General features: G+C 54.3%; 7 protein-coding genes across 7 annotated transcripts; 3 read left to right on the top strand and 4 right to left on the bottom strand.

Annotated features, from left to right (window-relative positions):
- Positions 1-192: 192 nt before the first annotated feature.
- On the bottom strand, positions 193-2,213 carry PUNSTDRAFT_109337 (aldehyde dehydrogenase; the record flags this gene model as incomplete). The annotated part of the gene is made up of 11 exons (XM_007389173.1): positions 2,126-2,213; positions 1,755-2,071; positions 1,483-1,697; positions 1,246-1,421; positions 917-1,191; positions 791-865; positions 679-734; positions 562-621; positions 465-503; positions 342-414; positions 193-292 (listed from the first exon to the last, which is right to left on the bottom strand). Exons 1-11 carry the CDS (start codon positions 2,165-2,167, stop codon positions 193-195), a joined length of 1,428 nt encoding a protein of 475 aa, XP_007389235.1. The 5' UTR covers positions 2,168-2,213.
- Positions 2,214-4,806: 2,593 nt separating this feature from the next.
- Positions 4,807-5,472, top strand: PUNSTDRAFT_31965 (kinase-like protein; the record flags this gene model as incomplete). Its single annotated transcript, XM_007389172.1, has 4 exons — positions 4,807-4,986; positions 5,039-5,113; positions 5,163-5,338; positions 5,394-5,472. Coding segments are annotated over 4 exons (510 nt in total), but the record flags the coding sequence as incomplete, so codon positions are not given.
- A 23-nt stretch (positions 5,473-5,495) lies between these two features.
- Positions 5,496-10,430, bottom strand: PUNSTDRAFT_147009 (uncharacterized protein). The gene is made up of 19 exons (XM_007389171.1): positions 9,987-10,430; positions 9,780-9,933; positions 9,571-9,727; positions 9,468-9,518; positions 9,379-9,416; positions 9,298-9,323; positions 9,101-9,246; positions 8,933-9,049; positions 8,745-8,877; positions 8,633-8,686; positions 8,053-8,578; positions 7,652-7,985; positions 7,117-7,594; positions 6,735-7,050; positions 6,317-6,678; positions 6,084-6,263; positions 5,969-6,034; positions 5,800-5,916; positions 5,496-5,697 (listed from the first exon to the last, which is right to left on the bottom strand). The coding sequence occupies exons 1-11, from the start codon at positions 10,077-10,079 to the stop codon at positions 8,117-8,119; spliced, it is 1,431 nt and encodes a 476-aa protein (XP_007389233.1). The 5' UTR covers positions 10,080-10,430; the 3' UTR covers positions 5,496-5,697; positions 5,800-5,916; positions 5,969-6,034; positions 6,084-6,263; positions 6,317-6,678; positions 6,735-7,050; positions 7,117-7,594; positions 7,652-7,985; positions 8,053-8,116.
- Positions 10,431-10,919: 489 nt separating this feature from the next.
- Positions 10,920-12,501, bottom strand: PUNSTDRAFT_123256 (uncharacterized protein; the record flags this gene model as incomplete). Its single annotated transcript, XM_007389170.1, has 10 exons — positions 10,920-11,077; positions 11,141-11,285; positions 11,336-11,456; positions 11,522-11,668; positions 11,731-11,835; positions 11,887-11,986; positions 12,040-12,176; positions 12,233-12,238; positions 12,295-12,373; positions 12,442-12,501. 10 exons carry the CDS (start codon positions 12,499-12,501, stop codon positions 11,018-11,020), a joined length of 960 nt encoding a protein of 319 aa, XP_007389232.1. The 3' UTR covers positions 10,920-11,017.
- Positions 12,502-13,291: 790 nt separating this feature from the next.
- PUNSTDRAFT_77970 (choline transport protein) lies at positions 13,292-15,395 on the top strand (the record flags this gene model as incomplete). The annotated part of the gene is made up of 11 exons (XM_007389169.1): positions 13,292-13,467; positions 13,518-13,563; positions 13,625-13,718; positions 13,781-14,171; positions 14,219-14,370; positions 14,427-14,614; positions 14,666-14,810; positions 14,852-14,921; positions 14,981-15,036; positions 15,090-15,201; positions 15,251-15,395. The coding sequence occupies 11 exons, from the start codon at positions 13,292-13,294 to the stop codon at positions 15,393-15,395; spliced, it is 1,575 nt and encodes a 524-aa protein (XP_007389231.1).
- Positions 15,396-15,555: 160 nt separating this feature from the next.
- On the bottom strand, positions 15,556-17,687 carry PUNSTDRAFT_139454 (choline transport protein; the record flags this gene model as incomplete). Its single annotated transcript, XM_007389168.1, has 11 exons — positions 15,556-15,700; positions 15,753-15,864; positions 15,916-15,971; positions 16,022-16,132; positions 16,179-16,294; positions 16,347-16,534; positions 16,588-16,739; positions 16,789-17,173; positions 17,225-17,318; positions 17,373-17,418; positions 17,482-17,687. The coding sequence occupies 11 exons, from the start codon at positions 17,685-17,687 to the stop codon at positions 15,556-15,558; spliced, it is 1,611 nt and encodes a 536-aa protein (XP_007389230.1).
- Positions 17,688-20,170: 2,483 nt separating this feature from the next.
- Positions 20,171-22,632, top strand: PUNSTDRAFT_109325 (amidase signature enzyme). The gene is made up of 8 exons (XM_007389167.1): positions 20,171-20,532; positions 20,589-20,833; positions 20,887-21,095; positions 21,146-21,296; positions 21,357-21,505; positions 21,558-21,618; positions 21,669-22,246; positions 22,304-22,632. The coding sequence occupies exons 1-8, from the start codon at positions 20,178-20,180 to the stop codon at positions 22,554-22,556; spliced, it is 2,001 nt and encodes a 666-aa protein (XP_007389229.1). The 5' UTR covers positions 20,171-20,177; the 3' UTR covers positions 22,557-22,632.
- Positions 22,633-22,662: the final 30 nt, after the last annotated feature.

Raw genomic sequence — 22,662 nt, 5'->3', positions numbered from 1 at the left:
CAAGGGAAACAGAGGTGTCATAATCAGGCGCCTTCATCGGCGACCTATCTGATGAGTCCGATAGATAAAAGTGTACACGTAATCCCGACAACTACGGAAAATGTTATTCTCTGCACCTGATCTCCATGCAGCTGCGGGACGCACGATATCACCTAATTGGATATGCGATGCCCGCGATGCTCCCATACTAGCTCATGCTGCGCTTGGGATGCTACTTTGGAACAAGCCAGTCATGATGCTAAGCTTCTCTGCGGTGTACGGCGCGTAGCGGACCTCGAGGGTGGGCTCGGCTCTGCACTGCATGTAAGCCAACGAATGCCCTTCCGTAAATTCGGGCTTACTCTTTGGGGATGTCTATCGTGGTCCGTAGGTGTGTGAAGCCGTCGAATGTGTACTTCATCACTTGTCCACCGTCTTGAGGGGATCGTGAGAGATGAAGGGGAAGCCGGAAGCGAGCCACTCACAACCGCTCTCTCCCACGCCGGAGAATGGAGTCTCGTTAACTAGATTAATATTGATGAGCGAGACGGTCCTACTGAGTAGCCGATGCTGTTCACTCACCTGAAAGCTGCTGGAAGGTGTCATTGAAGACCAAACTGCCGCTTGCCGTTGTATCTGTGACTGAGTAAGGACATGATGGGTCAGCTGCGCATCGTCGGGTGGACGAACGAAACCTACTCTGCTGTTTCACCTGAGGATCTTCGGTGAACGCGTACAGAACGAGCGCATGCGGTCTAATATCAACATTGGCATGCTGCGCAGGCGATGAAAGTACAAAGGCCCGGCATACCTTTCGTTCACAAACGCGATAGCTTCGTCCATACTATCGACAGGAACGATCGGAAGAATGGGCCCGAAGATTTCTCTGTGACGACGTTCGTCAATCGTAGTTATAAGCCGGCTATGGCATACGTACTCGGACATCAGTGAGTCGCCCTTTCCAACGTCTTTGACAATTGTGAGCTCGAAGCCTCGGTCGTCGTCGGTCTGACCTCCTGTGACGACAACGCCCTTCGTGGCATTAAGCAACGACTTCAGGCGCTTTTGATGAAGGTCCGAGATGATGCGCCCGTATGAATCGGACTTGAGGGTACCCTCAGGGTAACACTCAGCAATCCGAGCCTTCATCGCCTCCACTAGTTCGTCCTGCTGGCTACGAGGGATGAGGACATAGTCCGGCGCAACGCAAATCTGAACGTCGCCGTCCGTAAGCGCAGGAGCTCATGGATAGTGATGTGCACCAACCTGGCCAGCATTGCAAGCCTTGCCGAACAGTATCCGTTTGGCGGCCAACTCGAGGTCGTAGGATGGGTCGACGATTACCGGCGACTTGCCGCCGAGTTCCAAGGTGACGGGCGTGAGATGCTTCGCCGCCGCGGCGGCCACGATCCTGGCTATCCTGCCATTTCCGGTGTAGAAGACTGGAAGATGTGCGCGGGATTAGCGATTCATGATAACGGGGCTGGGAACGGGGGAACGCACTGTGGTCCCATTTTAGCTCGAGAAGCTTCGTCGTCTCTGTGACAGCACCGTTCACGATGCGGTACGCGGACGGGTCGAGATAACGAGAGACGAGATCGGCGAGTAGCTGCGCGATAGCAGGCGCGAGCTCAGAGGGCTTGACGACGCAGCAGCACCCCGCGGCGATTGCCCCAATCAGGGGCTGCAGCGTGAGAATAATGGGGTAGTTCCAAGGACTGCGTCCGCGCTCTTCTTTGAGCGAGTTGCGAAACACGGGCAACGGGACAGCTTACGCGATGTTGAGCACCACACCCTTGGGCATCTTGGTCAGGGTTGGCTGCCACGATTTCTGCCAGTCGGGGACGGACACCAGCTCGGGTTTGGCCCACTCCTCCAGTTGCTCGGCGCTCTTCAGTGCGCGCTCGGTGATGGGCCCAATTTCCGCGGCGTATACCTCCAGGGCAGGCTTGCGCATGTCGTAGGCGATGGCCTTCGTGAACTCGTCTTTGTTCTCTTGCATCATGCGAGCGACCTGGTGTAACTGGTGCCGTCTCCATGCGAGGGGCCTCGTCTTGCCACTGCGGAATGTCGCCCTGAGTTCTTCCGCAATCTGCAGCGACGAACGAATATGAATTTAGATACACGATATCGCAAATACACATACCTTCGGCAACTCGTCGACGACGGTATGCTTCAACTCAACCATGGTGGATGTCGAACAAAGACGATTTGGGGAGCAGTGTGGGGAAGAGAGAATTCGCTGATGCTTGTCGTGATAGCCGGGCGTTTTAAGCAACAGTGGCTTGGACAGAAGCTTCAACCCCGGAATCGCAAAATTCGGCCTGGGGTTGAGCTTGCGTGCGATCAGGTGAGTTGACCGTCCCCTAAAATGGGAATCGATTAACTCACCCTGGTTCCTACGCACCACCGGCGCACACTAAGCGCAAGCGAGGCTCACTCGGTTTCTGCATCCGGTTGCAGATACATGCGCATGGAGTATAACTTTGCCTGAGGCCTGAGCCTTAGCGGGGCCGGAAGCCGGTGATTGAGACCTCATCCTGTGCCGAGGTTGTATTGCAGTAGAGAGGCGTCTAATGTAGCTCCTATCGATAGTCTTCAAGTCGCTATATTCGTTGTCGAGATCGTAAACCGGCCAACGCTGTATTCTATGGACGGTCGTAGGTGAAGACTACGAGGACGTAAAATCCGAAAACGTCGGTGTTTCGGTCATCCTATTGTTTGCCTCTGTTAATCATGCGGTGAAGTCCGAAATGGGTCCGAAACTGTACCCTCGTATGCAACCACATCCATTGATTCCATTCTCCTTCGCGCTTACATTGGGTTAAACCTGGAGAGCATGCGCCGTTCTACGCTCGGAGCGTGGAAAGCTAACAGAGCAGAAGGACGGTCCCATTCGTCGGCGTTCATCGCCTCGAGTTAGATAATCGACTTCAAGCCCGGCTGCCTATCAAATGCTAACATGCGCTGAGGCCTTCATCATGCCTCATACACCAACAGATACTTCTAGGCTCCAGCTCCAGGATGGCCCGACTTCATACGGTTTCATGGTATCTTTTGGGATGGGCGCATATACTTAACCCACAGCCTAGTCCTGTGTCTCCGCTCTACTGGCTGAGGCAAGCAACCTACAGACTACAGTGCCTCGCGTCCATGCGCTGCCATGCAATGAATGATGGGAAAGGGGTTTCATTGAATCCTATAGATGTCTATCAATCTCCTTTGCAAGGCGAGCTATTCTCACGGCCCTGTCCTTCATCGGCGCGTAATCGACAGCATGACGGGGCCAAACTAATGCATAGTTCCCCAGTAAGTATGGCGGTACCTTCTAACCCGTGGAGACAGGGTAGTCAAATCTGCGACGCCGAACGCGCCCGATGTCTCCCATCACATGCCCCTGATATGTCAATGCTAACTTGGAGCATATATTCGCAGTACCGGAGTCTGTCTTCTAACCGGGCCGGCTACTTCCAGAATCGCATATGATCAGCACACACGCAGCCCCGATTTACATATTCTGGACTGCGTTCGTAATAGGCGCCCGCATCGCCCCGTATGGTCGTGCTGTACGAGGCGATACAGGATCCTTGAACGAGTCATCCCATGGTGCCCCTGTGTTCCATTATAGGCTAACTGCTATATCGTAGGTTGCAAGCCACTCCTGCCTCATCAACAGCATAGGCGATGTGACGTTGTGTACATAAGAAGGGCCACGCGGGCTCGATTTCCGCAAGATCGACGAGGCGTCTTTCATATCGCAACCGCCCTCCGCCTACTATCTCATCTAAGATGAACACGCACTCTCGTAACGCTTACAAGGAAGCGAAGAAGCAAGAGAGGCGCCAGAAGATCGTAGACCTGTACTCGCGCCTCGTGCCCTATGAGTCGCACATGGTCGCATTCAAGGTGGGCCTATCTCATATCACATGTTGGTGCATGAGAGCTCACGTATGCGCAGTGTCGTTTCTGCAAATTGATGGCCCAATGCAGGGTATTGCAAGACCAGGTTTCCACGACGAGTACGATCGATCTGTTGGGCGACGTTGAGGAGTAAATCACGCTCTTAGGTCTAATCGTGGGCGTTGCTGACATTCCGCCCAGTTTCTATCGACGTTTACTGCAGAAATGTGCGGAATGGCTAAAGCTTGGAAACGATTTACTATCTCTTCTATTGCGCATGCCTCGGGAGCTCAAAGCGTTCGAACGGGAGATCAAGCAGATCCTTGATGCAGTACGTGATGATAATCCTTCTTCGCCACTGTTCCATGCTAAATATGTTGACGTTCGCTTCTAGTCGCTCGGCTTTATAATTTCCCCGGCTGTGACCTCTGCCGCCCCGGAATATCCAGCAGAGGACTGGGGCGATATACTGCGTCGTCTTCGTCTGGCTCTCGACGATATCAGTTTCTATCGCGATTGCTGCAAGGTACAAGGCGATGACGCGCTCTGCATCGCCAAAGTCATGGGTCAGGTACGCGGTCCACGATCGACATCTAGAATCGGTACCGACTGAGGTTGCATAGGTGCTCCGCACAACGGATCATAAAGACGGGTGTCGCACGAAAGCATACAAGATTCTCAACGAGCTATGCAAACGTGACCTTGCCGCATTCTACACCTTCGTGCCTCGGGTTACCGCCCCTCGTAATCTCGAAGAACGCGCAAGCGGCGGTTTTGGCCGCGTATCGAAAGGCAATCTATCCGACGGAAGGACGGTAGCCGTCAAGACAATCACTTTCTATTCCGCCCAGGACAACACAAAGCGACTGAAGGTTTGCATTGCTTCCTGACTGACGATGTGATTGACACTCAAATTCCCGCCAGTCACTTCGCACAGAGATCCTCCTCTGGTCTCTCCTCGAGCACCCCAACATCCTTCCGCTGATTGGGATCACGGAGACAGAGACCTATATGGGCATCAGTATGGTGGCCCCCTGGTGCCGCAATGGGAACTTGAGCGACTACAGTAAGAAACAGCGCAACGCATACATCAACCGACTTCAGCAGGTAAGCGCGTAGTACTGTGATAGTACTGCTTGAGGTCATCAGTTCGGAATAGTTGGCGGACATCGGCTCTGCCCTAACCTATCTGCATAATCACGTCCCGACCATCATCCATGGCGATCTGAAATGCGTGAGTCCCTTGATATAAATCTTCATCACAACCGCTGACACGGTGCTAGGCGAACGTACTGGTCAGCGATGACGGGAGACCACTGCTATGCGATTTCGGTTTGGCTACTCTTCGCTACAACGGCGCCACGATGTCTTCGGCTCTTGACAGTGGTTCCGTCCGGTGGATGGCAATTGAGCTCATCAGCATCCTTGATAAACCCACCATCAACAAGGAGACAGATATGTCAGCGCACCCTCACAATTCATTTCGTATATCTACTAAAGTATCATCCCTGTAGATGGGCATTCGCGATGCTTGCGCTGGAGCTTCTGACGGGAGACCTTCCTTTCAGTGATAAACGAAATGACATGGCGGTATTGAGCGCTCTTCAAGCTCAGGACGAGAGGCCACTTCAACCGGGGTGGTCTGCTGTCGTTCGCGGACTCACGAACGACGTCTGGTCTAAGCTATACGCCTGCTGGGATAAGGACCCCGCCAAGCGACCGAAGTTGAACGAGTTGGTCGATCTCTTCCAAGAGAAGGCATCTGTATGGGTATCGCCGGCCTCTATCAGAAGCGATAATCGGCCTTGGACAGTAAGCTTGATGTCTATGGGTACACTTGAACGGTGAAACTCATACACCATATAGATGGTTCGTTCAAACGGCCCATCGCTAGGTTGTCTCTGACTTTCCTTGTAGGGCAGCGTACGCCTGAACGACAAGGTTCTCAGGCGCATCGTCACGACTTACGCAGCATCCGTCAAGAGTTACGAGAGTGATCTGCTCGTCAAGATTAAGTCAGAGGGAGCCGAGATACAGGTTAGTATCCCGTATCACTAACCTTGCCCGTAACTGACTGGGTTTCGCGCAGATATATGGTCCTCCGGATAACATAGAGGAGGCGAAGTCGCGTCTACAGTCGTTGGCGGTGGGGAAGGTGACTCGAACGTTGATCAGAATTACGCGAGTGTTGACTGCTGGTACAGGCGGCGGCGAAGGAGAAAGCCGTCCAGGTTCCCAGAGCAGTGATCGACGTGAGCGGCGATAAGCTCAAGCGTCTGAAAGACAGACATGGCGTGGATATCTTACCTCAGCGAACCCGAAGCCGCGTCGTGATACGTGGAATGACTAAAGACGTTGTCGCGGCTGAGAAAGACATTTTAAAGGTAAACAAGCGTCACTGCGAGGTCTTGAGTATGTTTCTGATTCTTTTGCTTAGCTTGCTGACGAAGTGGCGGCTCCGACTGTCTTGCGGCTTCCTGCCCGCACCACGAAGCGGGTGGCCCTCGAGCTCAATCGACTTATAAGGCTCGCCAAAGCGGATTTACGCCTGTCTGACGACGCCGGAGTGGACGGATCTCGGAAGATCATCATTAGAGGGACCCGCGATGCTGTGGCCAGCGCCGAGGCCGAGGTCAAGAAGATCCACGCCCAGGTATCTGCCGAGGCCGAACGTGTGCTATCTATTCGGCGGAATCTACATCATCTCATCGTTGGGAATGACTGGCGTGCCTGGTACCGCATCGTTGCGGCTTGCGATGGGCCGGTTGAACCCGCCCTTCAACGGGAATTGATTGAAGTGTGAGCGCTTTCTCCGAGCTGAAAAACTTGCCGCACCACACTGACATCACATCCAGCGCGGAGGCCTCGGATAAGATACGCTTACACGGCTCGCCAGAGCTGTTGGATCGCCTCGAACTGGAAATTCGACGCGTCGTCGCCGCTCAGTCAAGGGAGGTCTATGGTCGGGCGATCGACGTTCGGTACCACGCCGAACTGATGAAATCTGCTGCGCATATTAAAGCGGTCTCCGGCGCTGACGTCTGGTTTCCCGGAGAGTCCGGTTACGATCAGTGCGGAGAACCGTACGGGTGCGACAACCTGGATCGCAGTACTGTGGTCAAGATCGAAGGCACACACAGAGAGTATAAGGCGGCATTCGACGAGCTTACAGTGAGTGGTCTATAGTCGAAGGTTCCGCGGCATCGCGTTAATGAGGCGTCTTTGTTCTCTTGGCAGCGTCTCAAGGAATCGCTCCAAGAGCGCGAGGTAGAAATCGTTATACGCAGCAAGTACCGGCATGCCATGTTCCGGCGCGTGCGTCACGAACTGCAGTCCGTTGGCGTCACGATTACGCCCGAACCGCTCGCGGAGCACGAGTACCACCCCAAGCCTCCTACGCGGCCGAACCACGTGTACAGCAACGGCGTACAATGGTCACTCGTCGACCGCTTCAGCCCGCAGGACACGAATTCTGTGACGTGGCGCGTTGTGGCCAGGGACGAGAGGGGCACCGTGTTGGCAGAAAAGGTCATCAACGAGGCCTACGAGTTCGTCCGGAATGAGAAAAGTGTCGGGTTCCTGACGGTGCCTGCACCTGCGGTGCCAGATTTGCTGGCGAGAAACGAAGAAAGCTTGCGGAAGCTCGAGCGCGACACGAAGACGTTGGTACGCGTGCTCCCGAGTACCGAGGGCGCCAAGCTGCTGCAGATAACGGGTAGGTCGCGACTGTGCGATGCTCGTAATGATTTGCTGACGCAAGCCGCGTACGCAGGATCATCTCAGCATGTAATTGAGGCAAGAGATCGCCTCCTTGCTACTCTATTCCGCAAGTCCGCGAAAAAAGACGCACGAGTCCGTTTCGAAGGGTGATGTCTGGTGATCGATGATCACCGACCCGCTTGCGAAACAACCACAGCAGTGACTTAGATACTGCGCGCCCCGAACCTTAAGCCAATGATGCCCTCCGAAGAACGTAGCCAGTGATGTTCCGTACGACGTGCGTCAATATATGTAGACACAATACGGATAATGTCTAATAAGGCATGCGAGGGTATATACTATACATATGCGTTGCCATAACACAAACATAACAATCAATGCGAGATCTACGCGGGGCGGTTCTAAGTCCTCTGTGCCAACGAGTCGAGTCGAATGTCGAGTGAAAATGCTGACCATGAGAAGAAGGCGAAAACAGTGATAGGGAGAGGCGGTGTTCGTGATGGTGGTGGTGGTGGTGCTAGGGCAAGCGGGGGGTGGCTAGTCGCAGCATCTGCGTCTGATCGGTAACGTCGACCAAGGTCGGTGCGGTGGACGAGTAATAGACGCCGCCGATGCTGCACGACGCTGTCCGGCACTCGCAGTTCGTCGGCCTCAATCCTTGCTCGAGGTCGTTCCGGACCGGCGTGGGCGCGTGCAACAAGGCGGGCATCACGTGCCCATGCACATCGTTCTCGCGATGGGCTTCAGACTTCCCCTTCTCGTGGAGGATGTGGGCGTGCACCGCGAAGTGGCGGTGGTCACGGAGGACGTCCTCGTCATTGTCGAGGAAGATCTTGCCCTTCCAGAAGGCTGCGAGGGTGAGGACAAAGAGGACGAGCCATACGGCGCACATGGCGACGACTAGGACGAGGTGGAGGGTGTAGAAGCCGGAGATGGCAAATGTATCGCCGAGGACGCGGATCGTGGCGATCCACCCGACCTGATCGAGGGGCTCAGCTACACAGCGAGGGGATACTCCGCAAGGCGCACTCACATTGGGGAAAGTTAAGGACCAGCATCCGAGGATCTCGCGCAGATGAATGTGTATCTACGAATAATGTTGCGTTAGGCGCGAGATGGTTGGGATTCAGCGAGACATGACGTACCTTAGACCACCACGGCAGGGCACCAAAGAGGAACAGGAATACCGCCAGTCCAAACAACATCAAGGAGGCGAGTACAGACGCAGCGTAGAATATTTCGCCGGCATTATCGGAGACGAGGTGGTGTGCGGGGAGGCTGAAGATAAGAACATGTCAAATTCGCATCTAGTGGACGTAAGGAAGATACGAACATCTCTCTAGCGTGGTCACCAAGGTTGCGAAGTGCGAGCGCGGTAAATCCTGGAGGACCGACAGCCACGAATGCAGCGTTGGCTTGTTGCCCATCCATGAAACCTGTCGTCATGAGCCTACGCGTAACGTGAGATTGCGGATCACTCGAGAGGAGAGCCAATATTAACCTGACGAAGTAGATGCAGATATAGAATAATGTCATGAAAGTGCCGAGGCCCTGGAAGAAGTATCCCGTAAGGAGAACTCCGATGGCACGGGTTTCTGTTGCAGGGATGACGTCCAGGACGTTGAAAGCCACAACGCCGACAAGCATCTGTGGTGTCTTTTAGCTAAAAACCCGGTCGCACAAGCGGGAACCGCGAACCATGGGAAAAATGAGGAAAGCCCATGCTTTTGAGACCATGTCAGCAATCCAGAAAGCATGCACAGCGCAGTAGCAGCATACCTGGAGTAAAAGTGGTGATATCGTGTGGTTTGTTGAACCTGCGTACTCGTTAGTCATCACAGGAGTGCCGTACAGACGACGACCCTCACCATATCATCAGCATAGGGAAGCAGACGATGACGGCAAAAGCCACATAGGTCCTGTGAATACGAGTTATAAAGATTTCGCGCATGGTTACGAAGTTTGACGCACCAAAACAGCGCATATATTGTGTCTGTGCTGACGTGGCCAAGGGGTACGGCAGTGTTCACTATTCCGATGATGATAGTGGCGAAGGACAACACGATGAGAGGGACGAAGACGCCTTTTGCGGGATCCTTGATTAAGCGCCACGATTGTCGCGGATACACTAGGTGAATGTAAGGATACGCAAAGCACATTCTACGAGTACCCGCGCGTACGTATAGCTTGAAGCGCGAGAGTGGACGTGTTCAAGAGGAATAGGACGATGTTGAGGAAGAAGAACACGGTTTCAATGTGCGTGAGTACGGAGGATTGGTGATGGATGTCCACAAGCGAGACATAGACAGCGCCGGTGCCCATGCCTATAGGAAACTGACAGGGGAACCTGTAAGTGATAGAACGCGTGGGAAACGCCGACCACTCACCGCTTGCCAACTCCAACCGTGTATGCGCCTCGCGAGTTTACCAACGTGTTCGGTGGTGACGGGCGTCGCAGAGGGGGAGGGCGTTGCGGACATTGCAGAGGAGCGTGAGGGTGGTTTTGGTTTGCTCCTGGGGTCGTCGCTGATGATTATCGGGTATAGCGTGAGAGCCTTGTCGAGCGTGAAAGGAACACGGCGAATTATGTAGAGGCCAAAGCCACTGGGGTACCTCTATATGTATGGCGTGCAAGCGAGAATGTATGTGCGGTAGCGGGCTGGCGGTAGCGTTATATCAACGCAACGCTGGGTCCGGAGGCAGTGCGACGGAGGAAAACGCAGTGGAGGTGCAGAAGGCTCCAGGGAGGCGGATGGGATGGATGTATGCGCCACTCTGGCCCTCGACTCGATCCGGGGTTCACGCCATGTTGACCGGCACATACGTCAACCCGTATATCAAACGCATGACGGCGGTCCAACGACAGGAGATGAGAGAACGAGATGGCGTCGAGGCCCGTACGCGCCACGCATATGTGGTACCGCCGCGCTGCGGCGAGCCGTTTCGGCATCAAATTTCTGCATCAGGGACTCTCGTCGTTCGAGCCCGACGGGGCGCGAAAGGGCGCGAAGGAAGGCGAAGGACCGCCGTTTGACGACGCCACCAGATCCGAGGAGCAATATGCTTCAGGTGAGCGACCCTTGCAACACAGTGTGAAGTCAGTTTCGACGGCACTAGCTAATCGTGGGAGAGTTATCAGTATCCGATTTTGTCCGACTCTATCCTAACCTTCCCTTTCGACGCTCGGCTGCTTGTTGCAACCAGCCGACAACAACGACATCCTGCCACCGCAGCCCGTAGATGAGACAGCTTGCAGGTGAACTTCCACATCGCCATGTGTGCTCAGGACTCGTATAGCTCAGCGGTCAATGAAAGAGACTGTCAACGAATCGATGCGCCCTCCATTCCGCGTTTGGCACAGCTATAGATCGAGCGGCAGCCCTAATAATACAGCAGAAAATTACGCCTTGTGGTCAGCTCACAGCTTCGCCCCTCCTGCAGCCTTCTTCACGTATGCATGCCCGGAACCAAGCACAACCTGCACCACGGCAATGTTCATTGTAAACGGCTGCGCATACCGAAGCAATGTATTGTGACATACCTTGCCGGTCTTGACGACCTTCGTCTCGAACGCGATCTCGCGTAGGCCTTCTCCAGCGGACGAAGGGGCTGGGCCGACGTCCCACGCACGCGTTTCGAGCGCATCGCCAGGGATGACTGGGGACGTGAAACGCACGCCGATGTATCTGCAGACCGGTGTCATTATTCAACCTCTAGACTGAGAGGCCGGCCTCACTTTAGAGCGTTCGGGTCTCCGCCTCCGATGGTGTTCACCAGCGCGCGCGCGCCGAACCCATACGTCGAGAGCCCGTGCAGTATAACACCGCCAAAGCCGGTCTTTTGTCCGATCCGCGGATCTGCATCGACAACCCGATAGCATGAGGGCTCGTGCGACGAGGACAAAGCGTAGCCTGCCACATACCGATGTGCAGCGGGTTGTAATCTCCGCTGAGGCGGTAGATCGCCGCTTGTTCTGGCGTCGTCTGGTCTTGAAAGACGTAATCCGGCTCGCGCTGCGGGATAGCGGGCGCTTTGGGCGGGCCACCGATCGACTTCGCAAACTTGGTTCCTGTGACATTGTCACATATGTTACCAGTGCCATTCAGGGACACGAAAAAAGCAACGATATACCATGAGCTTTCGCGCCGAGGTTAAATCCTGCGCTGTAAATTTTGGCGTAGGGCGTGCCGTCAGGAGAGACCAGTAAAATCTCGGCCTCAACAATGATGCCAGACTCTGCAGGAGATGTAATCAGTCGACATCAAGAAGAATAAGTAATGACCACACTGTTTTCTTGGACAGTCGTCAGCCGCCTCTTCAGCTTCCATCCTGGTCCACTGACGGTCGGAAGCGGCTTCAAGACCTCCAAAGTCTGGTATGCATGGATCTATACCAGATTCTACGTCGGAGATCGTAGGTTTAGGAGAATGATGTACTCACCCCGCGATTCGGGTCGAACTTCGGGAGACCAGGGGCGCTCTTCAGCGAGGCACGTTCGGCGTAGACGTTAGTGTCATGGTCGGTGCCTTTGTAGCCAAGCACGGCAGGGTATGTGGGGAACGGCGTAAAGGATGGGTCTATGAAACACCATTCAGCACATTATCCAGGTTCCGTAAAGGGATGTTTGCCATACGAAGTTCTGTACTTCTCATGTCAGCCCTGCATACATATCACAGATGAAACGTCCGTACACACCATATACAAGTGACAGGTCATCTTTCTTAGCACCAATCCCGAGCGCGTAGACGATGAGGTCCCTCTTGTTCCACGATACCTACAGGGTGAAACGCGACCCCGTTGTCAGCTACAGGTCCAGGACGCCGGGGAAGCATCTATACGTACTTCCTGGGGATCAAACTCAAATCCCACCGCCTTCGAGAGGTCCACGGAGCTGTCCGACATTATTCAAGACGGTTTCGGTGGGCAGATCTGAATGTAGTCGCCGATGCGTTTGGGTAAGGTCCAAGCTATACCCAAGGGGCGTTACTCTTACCCCGCGCTTCCCGGTCAATGAGATGCCGGATGCCGGTCAGCCCTGCGCACGTGTCAGTCTTCTAAGTCAAGTCATCTCTTTGACCGGGATTTGACCGGAAGTCCAGGCATGAACTGGACAGGAACTATTCATAGCAAGTCTACGAACATTCTGGGAACTCTCCATGGGAGTCGGACGTACGGATACGCGCGGCATCAGCCCCACAGGCTCTCCGCCGGACCCAACGACTGGCATGTCTGTGCACTCTCACTTCGAGTCTTTATATTCAGAAGTCGCGCAACTCACATAATTGAAAGTCTACATTAGGTCATTGGGTAATCAACAATGCATAGGATAGCTCCCAGAGTTTGGCATCACTCCTCTGAAAACAACGGAACTACTGCTCTTCACGTACATTCGTGACAAGCCAAATTGCGTTCAATAAAGATGGCTCCAACCCTCTCACATGCTCTCACGATGAAGTGACGTTACTCCCAAGATGAACGATATCGGACAGGACGTTCTCATCTGTGTCCTCGGCGCTGCTACGCATGAGGTCTGGTGTCCTGTGCGATGCTTCTTTGCATTAAATCGTCCGTCCTTATCTTGGCTTTGGTGAAACTTGGGGATGGACGAAATCTCTGGTCACCTTCTCCTGGCTCCCTCTGACGCCTTCCGGGCTCCGTGTCTCTCCAACCCCATCGGTCAATTTCTCGCATTATGAGTGATGAAGAAAAGAGAAACACGCCCAAGGGTGGCACTTACGAAGTGTCCACGCGAAGTGTCAGCGAAGGAGAAATAAACGCGAGCGGTCACCCCGACAAGCTCACGCGACATTATGGGCTTCTTAGCATAAGCGCGACTGCCCTGAGCATTGACGCGGCATGGGTTGCCTTGTGCGTTCTCGTATCTCGTAAGAACTCGATGGAGGGCTGATAGGAATTAGGGGCGGGTCTTTGGTCGTAGCCTCTGCGAATGGAGGACCTCCAGGGGTATGTTTTAGAGCCACAGCTACACCCGTATAATTCACTTGGACCGCCCCTCCTTTGTCAGATCATCTACGAGTTCCTGGCGTCGTGCTTCTACTATGCTTTCATCAATGCATCCATCGCAGAACTCTCCAGTTCTATCCCTTCTTCTGGAGGAGGTACTACGCCTCGTCCAGATCATGCACCCAGCAAAAAACGTTAACATAGTTGCATATCACAGTCTACCATTGGGCGTCGGTAACACCTGGACCTCGTTACGGAAGAGCTATGGGCTTTTTCACCGGTTCGCTTAACTTCTTCGGCTGGCTCATCGGTGTCACCTCCATCACCACCATCACATCGTCCGCAGCCGTCGAGATGTACGCCATCTTCCACCCGGCGCTCGTCGTTCAGCCCTGGCACCTCTTCGTTACGTTTCTCATCATTTTCTGGAGTTGCTGCATATTTGTCGTCTTCTGCAACCGTTACATGCCGCTCGTGCAAAATCTCGGCTTGTTCCTTATAGTCGCGGGAGGGTTAGTCACAATAATCGTCGTGGTCTCGATGAGGCCAGAGCATGCTTCGCATGCTTTTGTCTGGAGCAAATGGACAAATACAACAGGATGGTATGTGTACCACGGGATACATGAAAGACGATATTGACTTGTCCTGGGTGTAGGTCCAATGGAGTGGCATTCCTCACTGGCATTCTCAACGGTGCCTACGCGATCGGTACTCCAGATGCGGTCACCCACATGGCCGAAGAAATGCCATACCCTCGTCGTGATCTCCCCAAGGCCATCGCGATGCAGCTAACTCTCGGCACGCTGAGTAAGAACGCTATGATCGCGCTCAATGCATTGTTTTGACTCAGCGCGATCGGGTAGCTGGATTCGTCTACGCGGTCGCGATATTGTACGGCGTGACGGACTTCGACGCGATTCTCAACGCCGGAGCAGCGTTTCCACTCGCAACGTTCTACCTACAGGCCACGGGCAGCAAAGCCGCCACGGTCGCTTTGCTGCTTATTGTAGTGCTCATCTTGGTCGTCTGTGCGATTGGTGGGTTCATCACGGTATGCTACATGATCGCATCCAAGAATGTACTGTTGACGGGTGATTATTAGAGCGGGCGAACACTGTGGACGCTGGCCAGGGACAACGCCACGCCGTTCTCCGGCTTCTTGAGCCAAGCCTCCGAGAGGCTTAGTTGTCCCGTTCAAGCGACGGTCGTAGTTGGCAAGAGAAGCTTCTTTCGAATCGAAGTCGGGGGTGCTGATGGCCTACAGGTGTACTCGGTACGGCGTTCGGAGCTATCAGACTTGGAAGCGCAAGCGCCTTCAACGATTTGGTGGGGAGTTTCGTGATCTTGACTACAGCGAGGTACGTTTGCGTCCACCGATTCTTGCGCCACGACTTAAAAAGCGTGACACCACAAAAAGCTACCTTCTTGCCATACTTCCCCATCTGTTGACTCGGCGTCGCAATGTGCCTATCGGTATGTGCTCCTTCTGACAAGCGCTTGACCATATCAAACAGCTGTGTTTGCAGGCCCGTTTTGGATGGGAAAATGGGGTTATGTTGTCAACGGCTTCGCAGTGCTCTTCATTGTTGTCACAGATATATTCTACTGTTTCCCGTACTTTATGCCTACGACTGTATCGTGAGTCTCCAGGCGGTTGACGAATACGATGGACTGACATCCGCTTTAGGGGTATGAACTACAATTCGGTCATCCTGGTGGGCCTCGTCGCGTTGACGGCGTTCTGGTGGTTCGTGCACGGAGCTAGGAATTATCCTGGGCCGCATCTGCCGCACCTGGAGGAAGCTGGAAAGCGAGTTTTGGATACCAAATAGATACCCCTGTCCCATCACAGGCTCCCTTGTATCCGCGTACAGAACGAGGAACCCGATAAATGATGATTTTGGGGAGACCGTCTTATTACCGGTCTCGTACAATAGAACACACGAAAGGAACGAACAGGACGTTATGCACAGGAAACCGTTGCCAGGGGCGTCATATCAACGCCTTCACCTCATGGCCGACTTCATCCAAGTGGGGAAGGTGAGGGCCCTGGTACTTACGTGCTCCATGAATGAACCACCACACCGTCGTGATGAAGACGATGCCGGCAAGGATAACAGAGTTGTAGTTCATGGTCCTGAGTACACTCGTGATGAGCACATGCTAGAAATGGGAGCAACAGAACTTACGGGACGTCCACCGGGAGAGCGTATGGGAAGCAGTAGAAGATATCCGTGAGGATGATAAACAGGACGGCAAAGCCGTTGACTAAGTAACCCCATTTTCCCATCCAGAACGGACCTACGTCGCACCATGTTAGCAGATGCCGTCACCGAGAGCGCCTTCAGTCACCAATGGGTACATTGGAGCGTCCGCTCAGAAGATGGGGAACGATGGCTAGGCCGTAGCTATGCGTTCGACTCAGCATCGGCTCACATTCGCTCACGAATGGACATACCTTGTCGTTGTTAGGATGATGAAGCTCCCGACAAGGTCAGTAAACGCGGTCTTGCTCCCGAGCTGAATGGCCCCAAACCCGGTCGAGAGGATAGCTAACCAGAAAAGGATGCTACTAGGATCATAGTGTCGTGACGAGGACTGTGCGAACAAGATACTCGCCGACGAGAAGGGTAGACTCTATCGGGCAGCTCCATCGCGTTGACGCATTGCCAAGGATAGACGGGAAGGGAGTGACGTTGTCGCGGGCCAAGGTCCACAGGATCCGCCCGACCTAGCGATAAGGATCAATACGGGCGAGGTCATTCGAAGTGGGCCGAACGCACGGTGACGAACGTGCCAATGGTACACACAAGGATAGCCAATAGTATGATCAGTAACAGTCCGAATGTCGCGCCTTTGCTTCCCGTGGCTTGTGCGTACACTTCAGCCAGCGGGAATGACCCGTTGCTAGTCAGAACCGCGTCGAAGTCCGTGATACCATACATGATGGCGACAACGAAGAAAAACCCAGCTGCAAGCACAGTCATGAGAAGAGGGTAGTAGGGCGCAGTATAAGGCACTTACTAAGGGTTCCTAGGATGATCTGTGCAGCGACCGCTTTTGGTAGATCTCTCCGGGGGTTAGGCATCTCCTCAGCCATATGCGTAACCGCATCCGGAGTACCAATGGTGAATGCGCCGTTGAGCATGCCCGTCAGGAAGGCAACTCCGTTTGACCTTATGAACGCTCAGTCGAGTGATTGAGTGCGAACTTGGCGCGACATACCAGCCCGTCGTATTTGTCCACTCAGTCCAAACAAAGGAAGAGGAAGCATGATGAGGCTGCATGGCGACGACGACAATGATCGTGATGATGCCACCACCCACGACCAAGAACAGCCCGAGGTTCTGAACCGTCGGCATGAGGTGATTGCAGAATATGACGAAAAAGCAGCATCCCCAGTTGATGATGAGGAACGCGATGTAGACGTGCCACGACTCCACCACGTAATCTGGGTGGAAGACGGCATACATCTGAACGGCGATGTTGGAGGGTATGGTGACGATCGATGCGAGGTCGAAGACCCAACCGAAGAAGTTCATCGAACCGCAGAAGAAGCCGAGAGCGCGACCGAACCGAGGTCCGGGAGTGACGGACGCCCAGTGATATACTGCAAAGCGGTGTGAGACTTGTGGCTACGATAGCGAGAATAAGTACGCACCTCCTCCGGAAGATGGTATAGAGCTTGCGAGCTCGGCGATGGAGGCAGCAATGAACGAATAATAGAAACAAGCTGCCAAGAACTCGTATATGATCTGCATGCCGGATGGTCAAATTGAAGCAACGATGCAATTTGTATAGGCACGTACTCCTGGTGGACCACCGTTTGCAGAAGCAACAACCAGAGAGCCTCCCCTACGCAACGATGTTATAGTGGTCGGTTCATTGAAAGCGGGACGCGTGCCCAGATGAACTTACAGCGCGATCCATGCCGAGTCAACCGTTAGAGCCGTCGCACATATACTGAGCAGGCCGTAATGCCGCGTCAACTTGTCGACGTGCCCGCTGGCGTTTACCGCCTCCACCGTAGTCGACGCCCCCTCGGGCTTGTCGGAGGCTGCGAGGCCGTCCGAAACCTGTACGCCGTTGGCGTATCCGTTCTTCTCAAGGTCATGACCAGACATGACGCTCGTCAGGTAGCTCAGAGGAGGCGAAAAGGAAGGATCAAGACAGGGAAGAGAAAATACTGCGCGCGTTCACGAGGCGAACTTGTTTATAGCAGTGGGAACGCAGTGGCATGGAGCAGTGTTATCTCTTGATTCTGAGAAGGCGCAACCTCCCCTGGGGAAAAAGTGTGAGTGCGGACGTGATGACAGTCGGCCGACTCTCCCTGGAGATAAGATAAGGTGTTGCATGCAAATGGAAAGTAAGTCAATCCTGCCGCCAAGAAACAAGTCCCCCAAAGCAGAGCATTCATAGGACATTAGGTCCTTTCGATTGTTGGATCGCCTGCGAGGAGGAACGGAGAAACGCTGAGAAGCCAGCAGAACCACCTCAGCACAGCGTTCAGTCTCCGGCCGCGGCGAGAAAGTACGAAAGCGGCGGTGGGAGTCTTCTGTGCGGCTGTGTCGCTGTGGAAATTGCCGAGATAAGCCGCGTGACTGCACGTGAGAGAAACGCGACGCGTCGCCCTCAGGACGCGTCCCGCGTCAAGTCCGTGCGCGAACTGTGCTTCTCGCCCTTGACATTGAAACGCCCAATTCAACGAGAATTCCAAATCCATATCGTTATCCTCGACGATACATGCCCGTTCAAAAGACCAACTTGTTCATGCATGAGGATCACCTGGGACGGACAGGTATAAGTAGAAGTAACGAGCAGCTGCCAGGAGACATGTGGAAATGATGCACCTCTTCATCCACTATGCCATCTGACTACGGGCTGTTCTGGTTGAGCAGCAACCACAAACCTGTACTTCCGACATCCTCTCCGGAGTCTGATAGGAGGAGGTCGCTTTCGCCACACTCAGGCTCTACGCAGAAGTCGCATACTTGCGCAGAGACCGAGATAGGTCCGGCAATGTCTCAGGGTGCGCGTCAGGACTGGCCGTTCCCCCGAGATGTTGACCTGTGAGCTTACTAACGACAAACTGGTTGCAGATTGGGTTATTCGTGGGATCGCTAGGGTCCCCCTCACTTGATGTACGATTTGTGATAAGCAAGACAATGAAGGTGCGAGAGCGCTTGCACTCACGAGTTGAAGACGGTTTGCGATACCGCAGCATCTCCACCAGAGCAGGTCTCGCCCACCGCGATGTTACCCTGACAAGTGAAGGAGCCGTTGCAGATACGTCCGCAGGCACCAAGCACAGGCCCAAGCGTGTAAAAAACTGAAAAAAAACCCGTTGTTGGCATTGTGAACGAGTCGTGAGCACCCCAGAATAGCCTACCTTTTCCTTCGAAGGCTTCTTGAGCGTTTGCGCCCAGCATGATGCTGGAAACTAGGAAAAGGATACTGGTGAGGGAGAACATGATCCGTTGTTCGTAGAAGACGGGCTCGTATGACCGAAGGCTTTATAGAAACTTGGATCGCATGGCCAGGCAATAAGCTCAAGGCACCACATCACCGCACGAGCAGCAGTGGTCTGTTTCAATAAGACGGCCGTGAGTTGCGGAGGCCAATGCCATGGAGTGGTCATAAATCAGGGCAGCGAAAGCGCTGTTATGGAGTCTGGATATGGTCAAGACCGCGGCTAAGGTCCAGACTCCACCTAGATCTCATGGCACTGCACATCCGCGCGAGGTGCAGTACTGCGCCATTCTCCATTTGCGTACGTATGAAGCTCGTCGGCGTCGGAATCGGACCCAACGTGAGAGGTTACTAGGATGTCTCCGTGCTACGTGGCTGAGAGACGCTGCGGTCGATTATGTTGTCGTAGGCGCAAACGCAGAGCCGACTGCGTCGGTGGGTTCAGGTGCCCGTATTTCGCTTATTGAACGAGTGTCGGATGGATGACCGATGTTTCTGATGGTGCATTGTCACAGTGTGGGGAGAAACGCGGGGAGGCAATTAGGACGGTCATCAACCTCAGGTATCCCATTCGCCGCGTGCGGGTATCGTCGAGGAGGCTGACCGCAGCGAAGCATGAGGAGGCCAAGACTTGTGCAAGAGTCGACAACGGAAGTCGTACGTAGGCGAGCCTTGACGGGCTTTTGGGCGATGAAGTCGGAATCAAGGGCAAGTGGGAACTTGTGTCGTAAGCGCCGGCAGGCCGGAAAATGCTCTCAGCTGTCACTCGAGTCGATTTGGACTGGGAGCTTTCTCATTCAACGCTGAGAGATGTCCATAACCTTCGCCTGGTCATGATCATACGAACATAGAACGGCGGCGGCCCACCGGTGTTCGACTGGGACGGAAGTACAGTAAATCCTCCCTATCAGGTTCACCCGATCTTCCTTCCGCGCGCCTCTGCGAATATCTTTAGCCATCCACCTTCTATCTCGACCCTCGAGGTACAACGAACTCAACGATAAGCGGCGCGGTACAGCGCCCGACCAACGCCGACATACCTGCTGACCACCCGCCGTGACGGCGGCGTTTCTGCCCGCTCATATCCATGTTTATAAACGCTGAACGTGCGGAGCTGCGGGACCGAGGACGGGACCCTGTTCGCGATGTTCAGCCTCAGGAGCGCCAGCATCTGCGTCGTCGCGCTCGCGGTGAACGCAGCCGCGAGGCCTACCGTCTTTACCCAGCGCAGCACGCTCGCTCGCTCCGATGGCTCTCCGTTGTCCCTGACGTTCAGTATTGCCAACGACTCGGACGCATCAGACGCGGTCCCCTATTACGTGCCGTTAGACGGAATCTCGTATTCATTCTCGGTTTCGCACTCGTCTTTGAATGATGGCGACGAATTTGGACTTGTCACAGTGATCGACCCTGGAAACTCTGCCAGTTTCTCTAGTATACAAAGCACCGTCTCTGCTTATTCCTCCGAGGACGACGTGTTCAACGAGGCATTTCTCTCAAGTATGTAAACTCTGTTCTCACATCCTTGAGTTGACGAAGTTGTTCTCGACTTCCAGCCGTATTCCTGCGGTCGTCATCCTCCTCCAAACTTTCCTCGAGTCTCATCAGCAGTGTGGCATCTAAGTTCGAAGTGAACAACATATTCGCTAGCTCAAGTGTGCCCTCCGCCAAGGGTGTCAGTAGCGCTGTCCTCTCGTCGCAGACGACGATCCCGATTGGCCCCTACGTGTACCGCATAGGCGGGCCCTCGAAGTCAGCCTCGTTCTGGCCCGTCTATAGGCTCTATCCGGATCCTCAAGAGGTATGACATCCTTCAGTTCCTATACGGCTTGCCCTGACATCGTCAATGATTAGGCCTTCTTGTACGGTGTAACTGCTGCAGCAGATGGTGGCTTCGTCCGGTCGTCGGGAAATGTCCCATCTGCCGGTGACTACACCACCGTTCCGGTACCGTCTAGGCTTTACTACAAGGAATCATCGCTCCCGCTTGCAGGCCTTCGTGTTGGTGTCAAAGATATATACGATATCGACGGCCTGAAAACCGGCTGTGGAAGTCGTGCTCAGTACGTATTTTCTTCATTCGTGCTCGGCGTATCTGATAACATAAAACCAGCTTCGCTCTCTATCCTCCCCGCAATGCGACAGCGCCTGCAGTGCAGAGACTCATAGACCAAGGCGCCGTCATAGTGGGGAAGACCAAAACATCGCAATTCGCGAACGGGGAGACGGCTACTGCGGACTGGGTGGACCAGCTATGCCCCTTCGTACGTGCACTCTATGGTCGTCCCCTGTGTCTGACATTCACTGACGTAATCTATTTGCAGAATCCTCGTGGAGACGGATATCAAGATCCGTCGAGCTCGTCGAGCGGTTCTGGTGCTGCAATGGGTGCCTATGGTTGGCTCGATCATGCCATTGGCTCCGATACGGGTGGATCCATTCGTGGACCGGCGGGACAGCAGGGACTCTTCGGGTAAATGCTACTTGCTTGATCCTCATGATGTCTGGAAGCTGACGAGCATCAGTATCCGACCATCTCATGGGGCGATCACCTTGGAGGACGTTATGCCTTTATCAGACGTGATGGTATGTCTTGAGATGCTGAAGCATCCCCGATGTTTACCTGGGACACGTAGGATACTGGAGGCTACTTCGCTCGAGATGCCTCCTCCTTCAAGACCTTCGGCCGCTCTTGGTATGGTAGCACCTTCAAGTCGTTCCCCTCATTCCCGAAGCGGCTTATGGTGCCCAACGACACCTGGCCCGTCTCGAACGCTGCCTCCGAAGCTATTTTCTCCAGCTTCATCTCCAAGCTCCAGACCTTCCTCGGTGCTGAGTCGGACGCGACGGGAATATCCGCACTCTGGACAGCAACGTCCGGGGTTAACGAGACGGTCCAGGTGTACATGAACCAGACGTACGCGACCTTGATCGGCGCATACCAGTACGACAACTTCGGACTGCCGTTCATCACCGACTACATGGCTGCCAACGGCGGCCGTGCGCCGTTCATCGATCCGGCGCCCAAGGCGCGATGGGCGTACGCGACCGGTCGGGGAGAGGCCGCGTTCGAGGACGAGGGGAACAGGCGGGTGGTGTTCCAGGACTGGGTGGCCAAAGAGGTGTTCAAAGCGAGCGACGCGAGCTGCTCGGACGGGATCCTCGTGTACCCGCAGAGCACCGGCCGCACTTCGTATCGGAACGTCTACTTCTCGTAAGTGCCCTTCTGTTCCTACCCGCGTCCGTGTACGGAGCTGACTTCCTTTCGAAGGCCCCCGACTGCCCCTCTGGGCTTTTCGTATGGACGTGTCGGGCCTTTCGCGGGCGTACCGGACTTAGTCGTCCCGCTCGGCCAGGTCGCGTACAACTCGACGATCAGCGGCACGACGGAGTACCTTCCCGTGACGATATCGATGGTGGCGAGGAAGGGGTGTGACTACATGCTCCTGGATCTCATCTCTGAGCTGGAGTTGCATGGGATCATCAATAGCGTTGGCGTTGGAAAAACCGCATTTACGATATGATGCAACCAACCTGGCGTCCATGCCATACAGCGCATAGACCTACCCCATCTGCCTCAGTAGATAATAAATACTGGACATCACAAAATCCGTGCCAGCGGAGTCAGGA

This window comes from Punctularia strigosozonata, assembly GCF_000264995.1.
Source record: "Punctularia strigosozonata HHB-11173 SS5 unplaced genomic scaffold PUNSTscaffold_24, whole genome shotgun sequence".
In the NCBI taxonomy this organism is placed as follows: domain Eukaryota; kingdom Fungi; phylum Basidiomycota; class Agaricomycetes; order Corticiales; family Punctulariaceae; genus Punctularia; species Punctularia strigosozonata.
Note: the sequence above shows the minus strand (reverse complement) of the source record. Positions and strands in the feature narration are given on the sequence as shown.

What these genes read in the sequence shown, in the direction of transcription:
- PUNSTDRAFT_109325 (XM_007389167.1), top strand. Translation starts at nt 20,178, where the DNA reads ATGTTCAGCCTCAGGAGCGCCAGCATCTGCGTCGTCGCGCTCGCGGTG. An exon ending in CAACGAGGCATTTCTCTCAA is followed by an intron (nt 20,533 to 20,588) that starts GTATGTAAACTC and finishes CTCGACTTCCAG; the next exon opens with CCGTATTCCTGCGGTCGTCA. An exon ending in GGACAGCAGGGACTCTTCGG is followed by an intron (nt 21,506 to 21,557) that starts GTAAATGCTACT and finishes GACGAGCATCAG; the next exon opens with TATCCGACCATCTCATGGGG.
- PUNSTDRAFT_147009 (XM_007389171.1), bottom strand. Translation starts at nt 10,079, where the DNA reads ATGTCCGCAACGCCCTCCCCCTCTGCGACGCCCGTCACCACCGAACAC. An exon ending in ACAATATATGCGCTGTTTTG is followed by an intron (nt 9,519 to 9,570) that starts GTGCGTCAAACT and finishes TCGTATTCACAG; the next exon opens with GACCTATGTGGCTTTTGCCG. An exon ending in TTCCCTATGCTGATGATATG is followed by an intron (nt 9,417 to 9,467) that starts GTGAGGGTCGTC and finishes ACGAGTACGCAG; the next exon opens with GTTCAACAAACCACACGATA.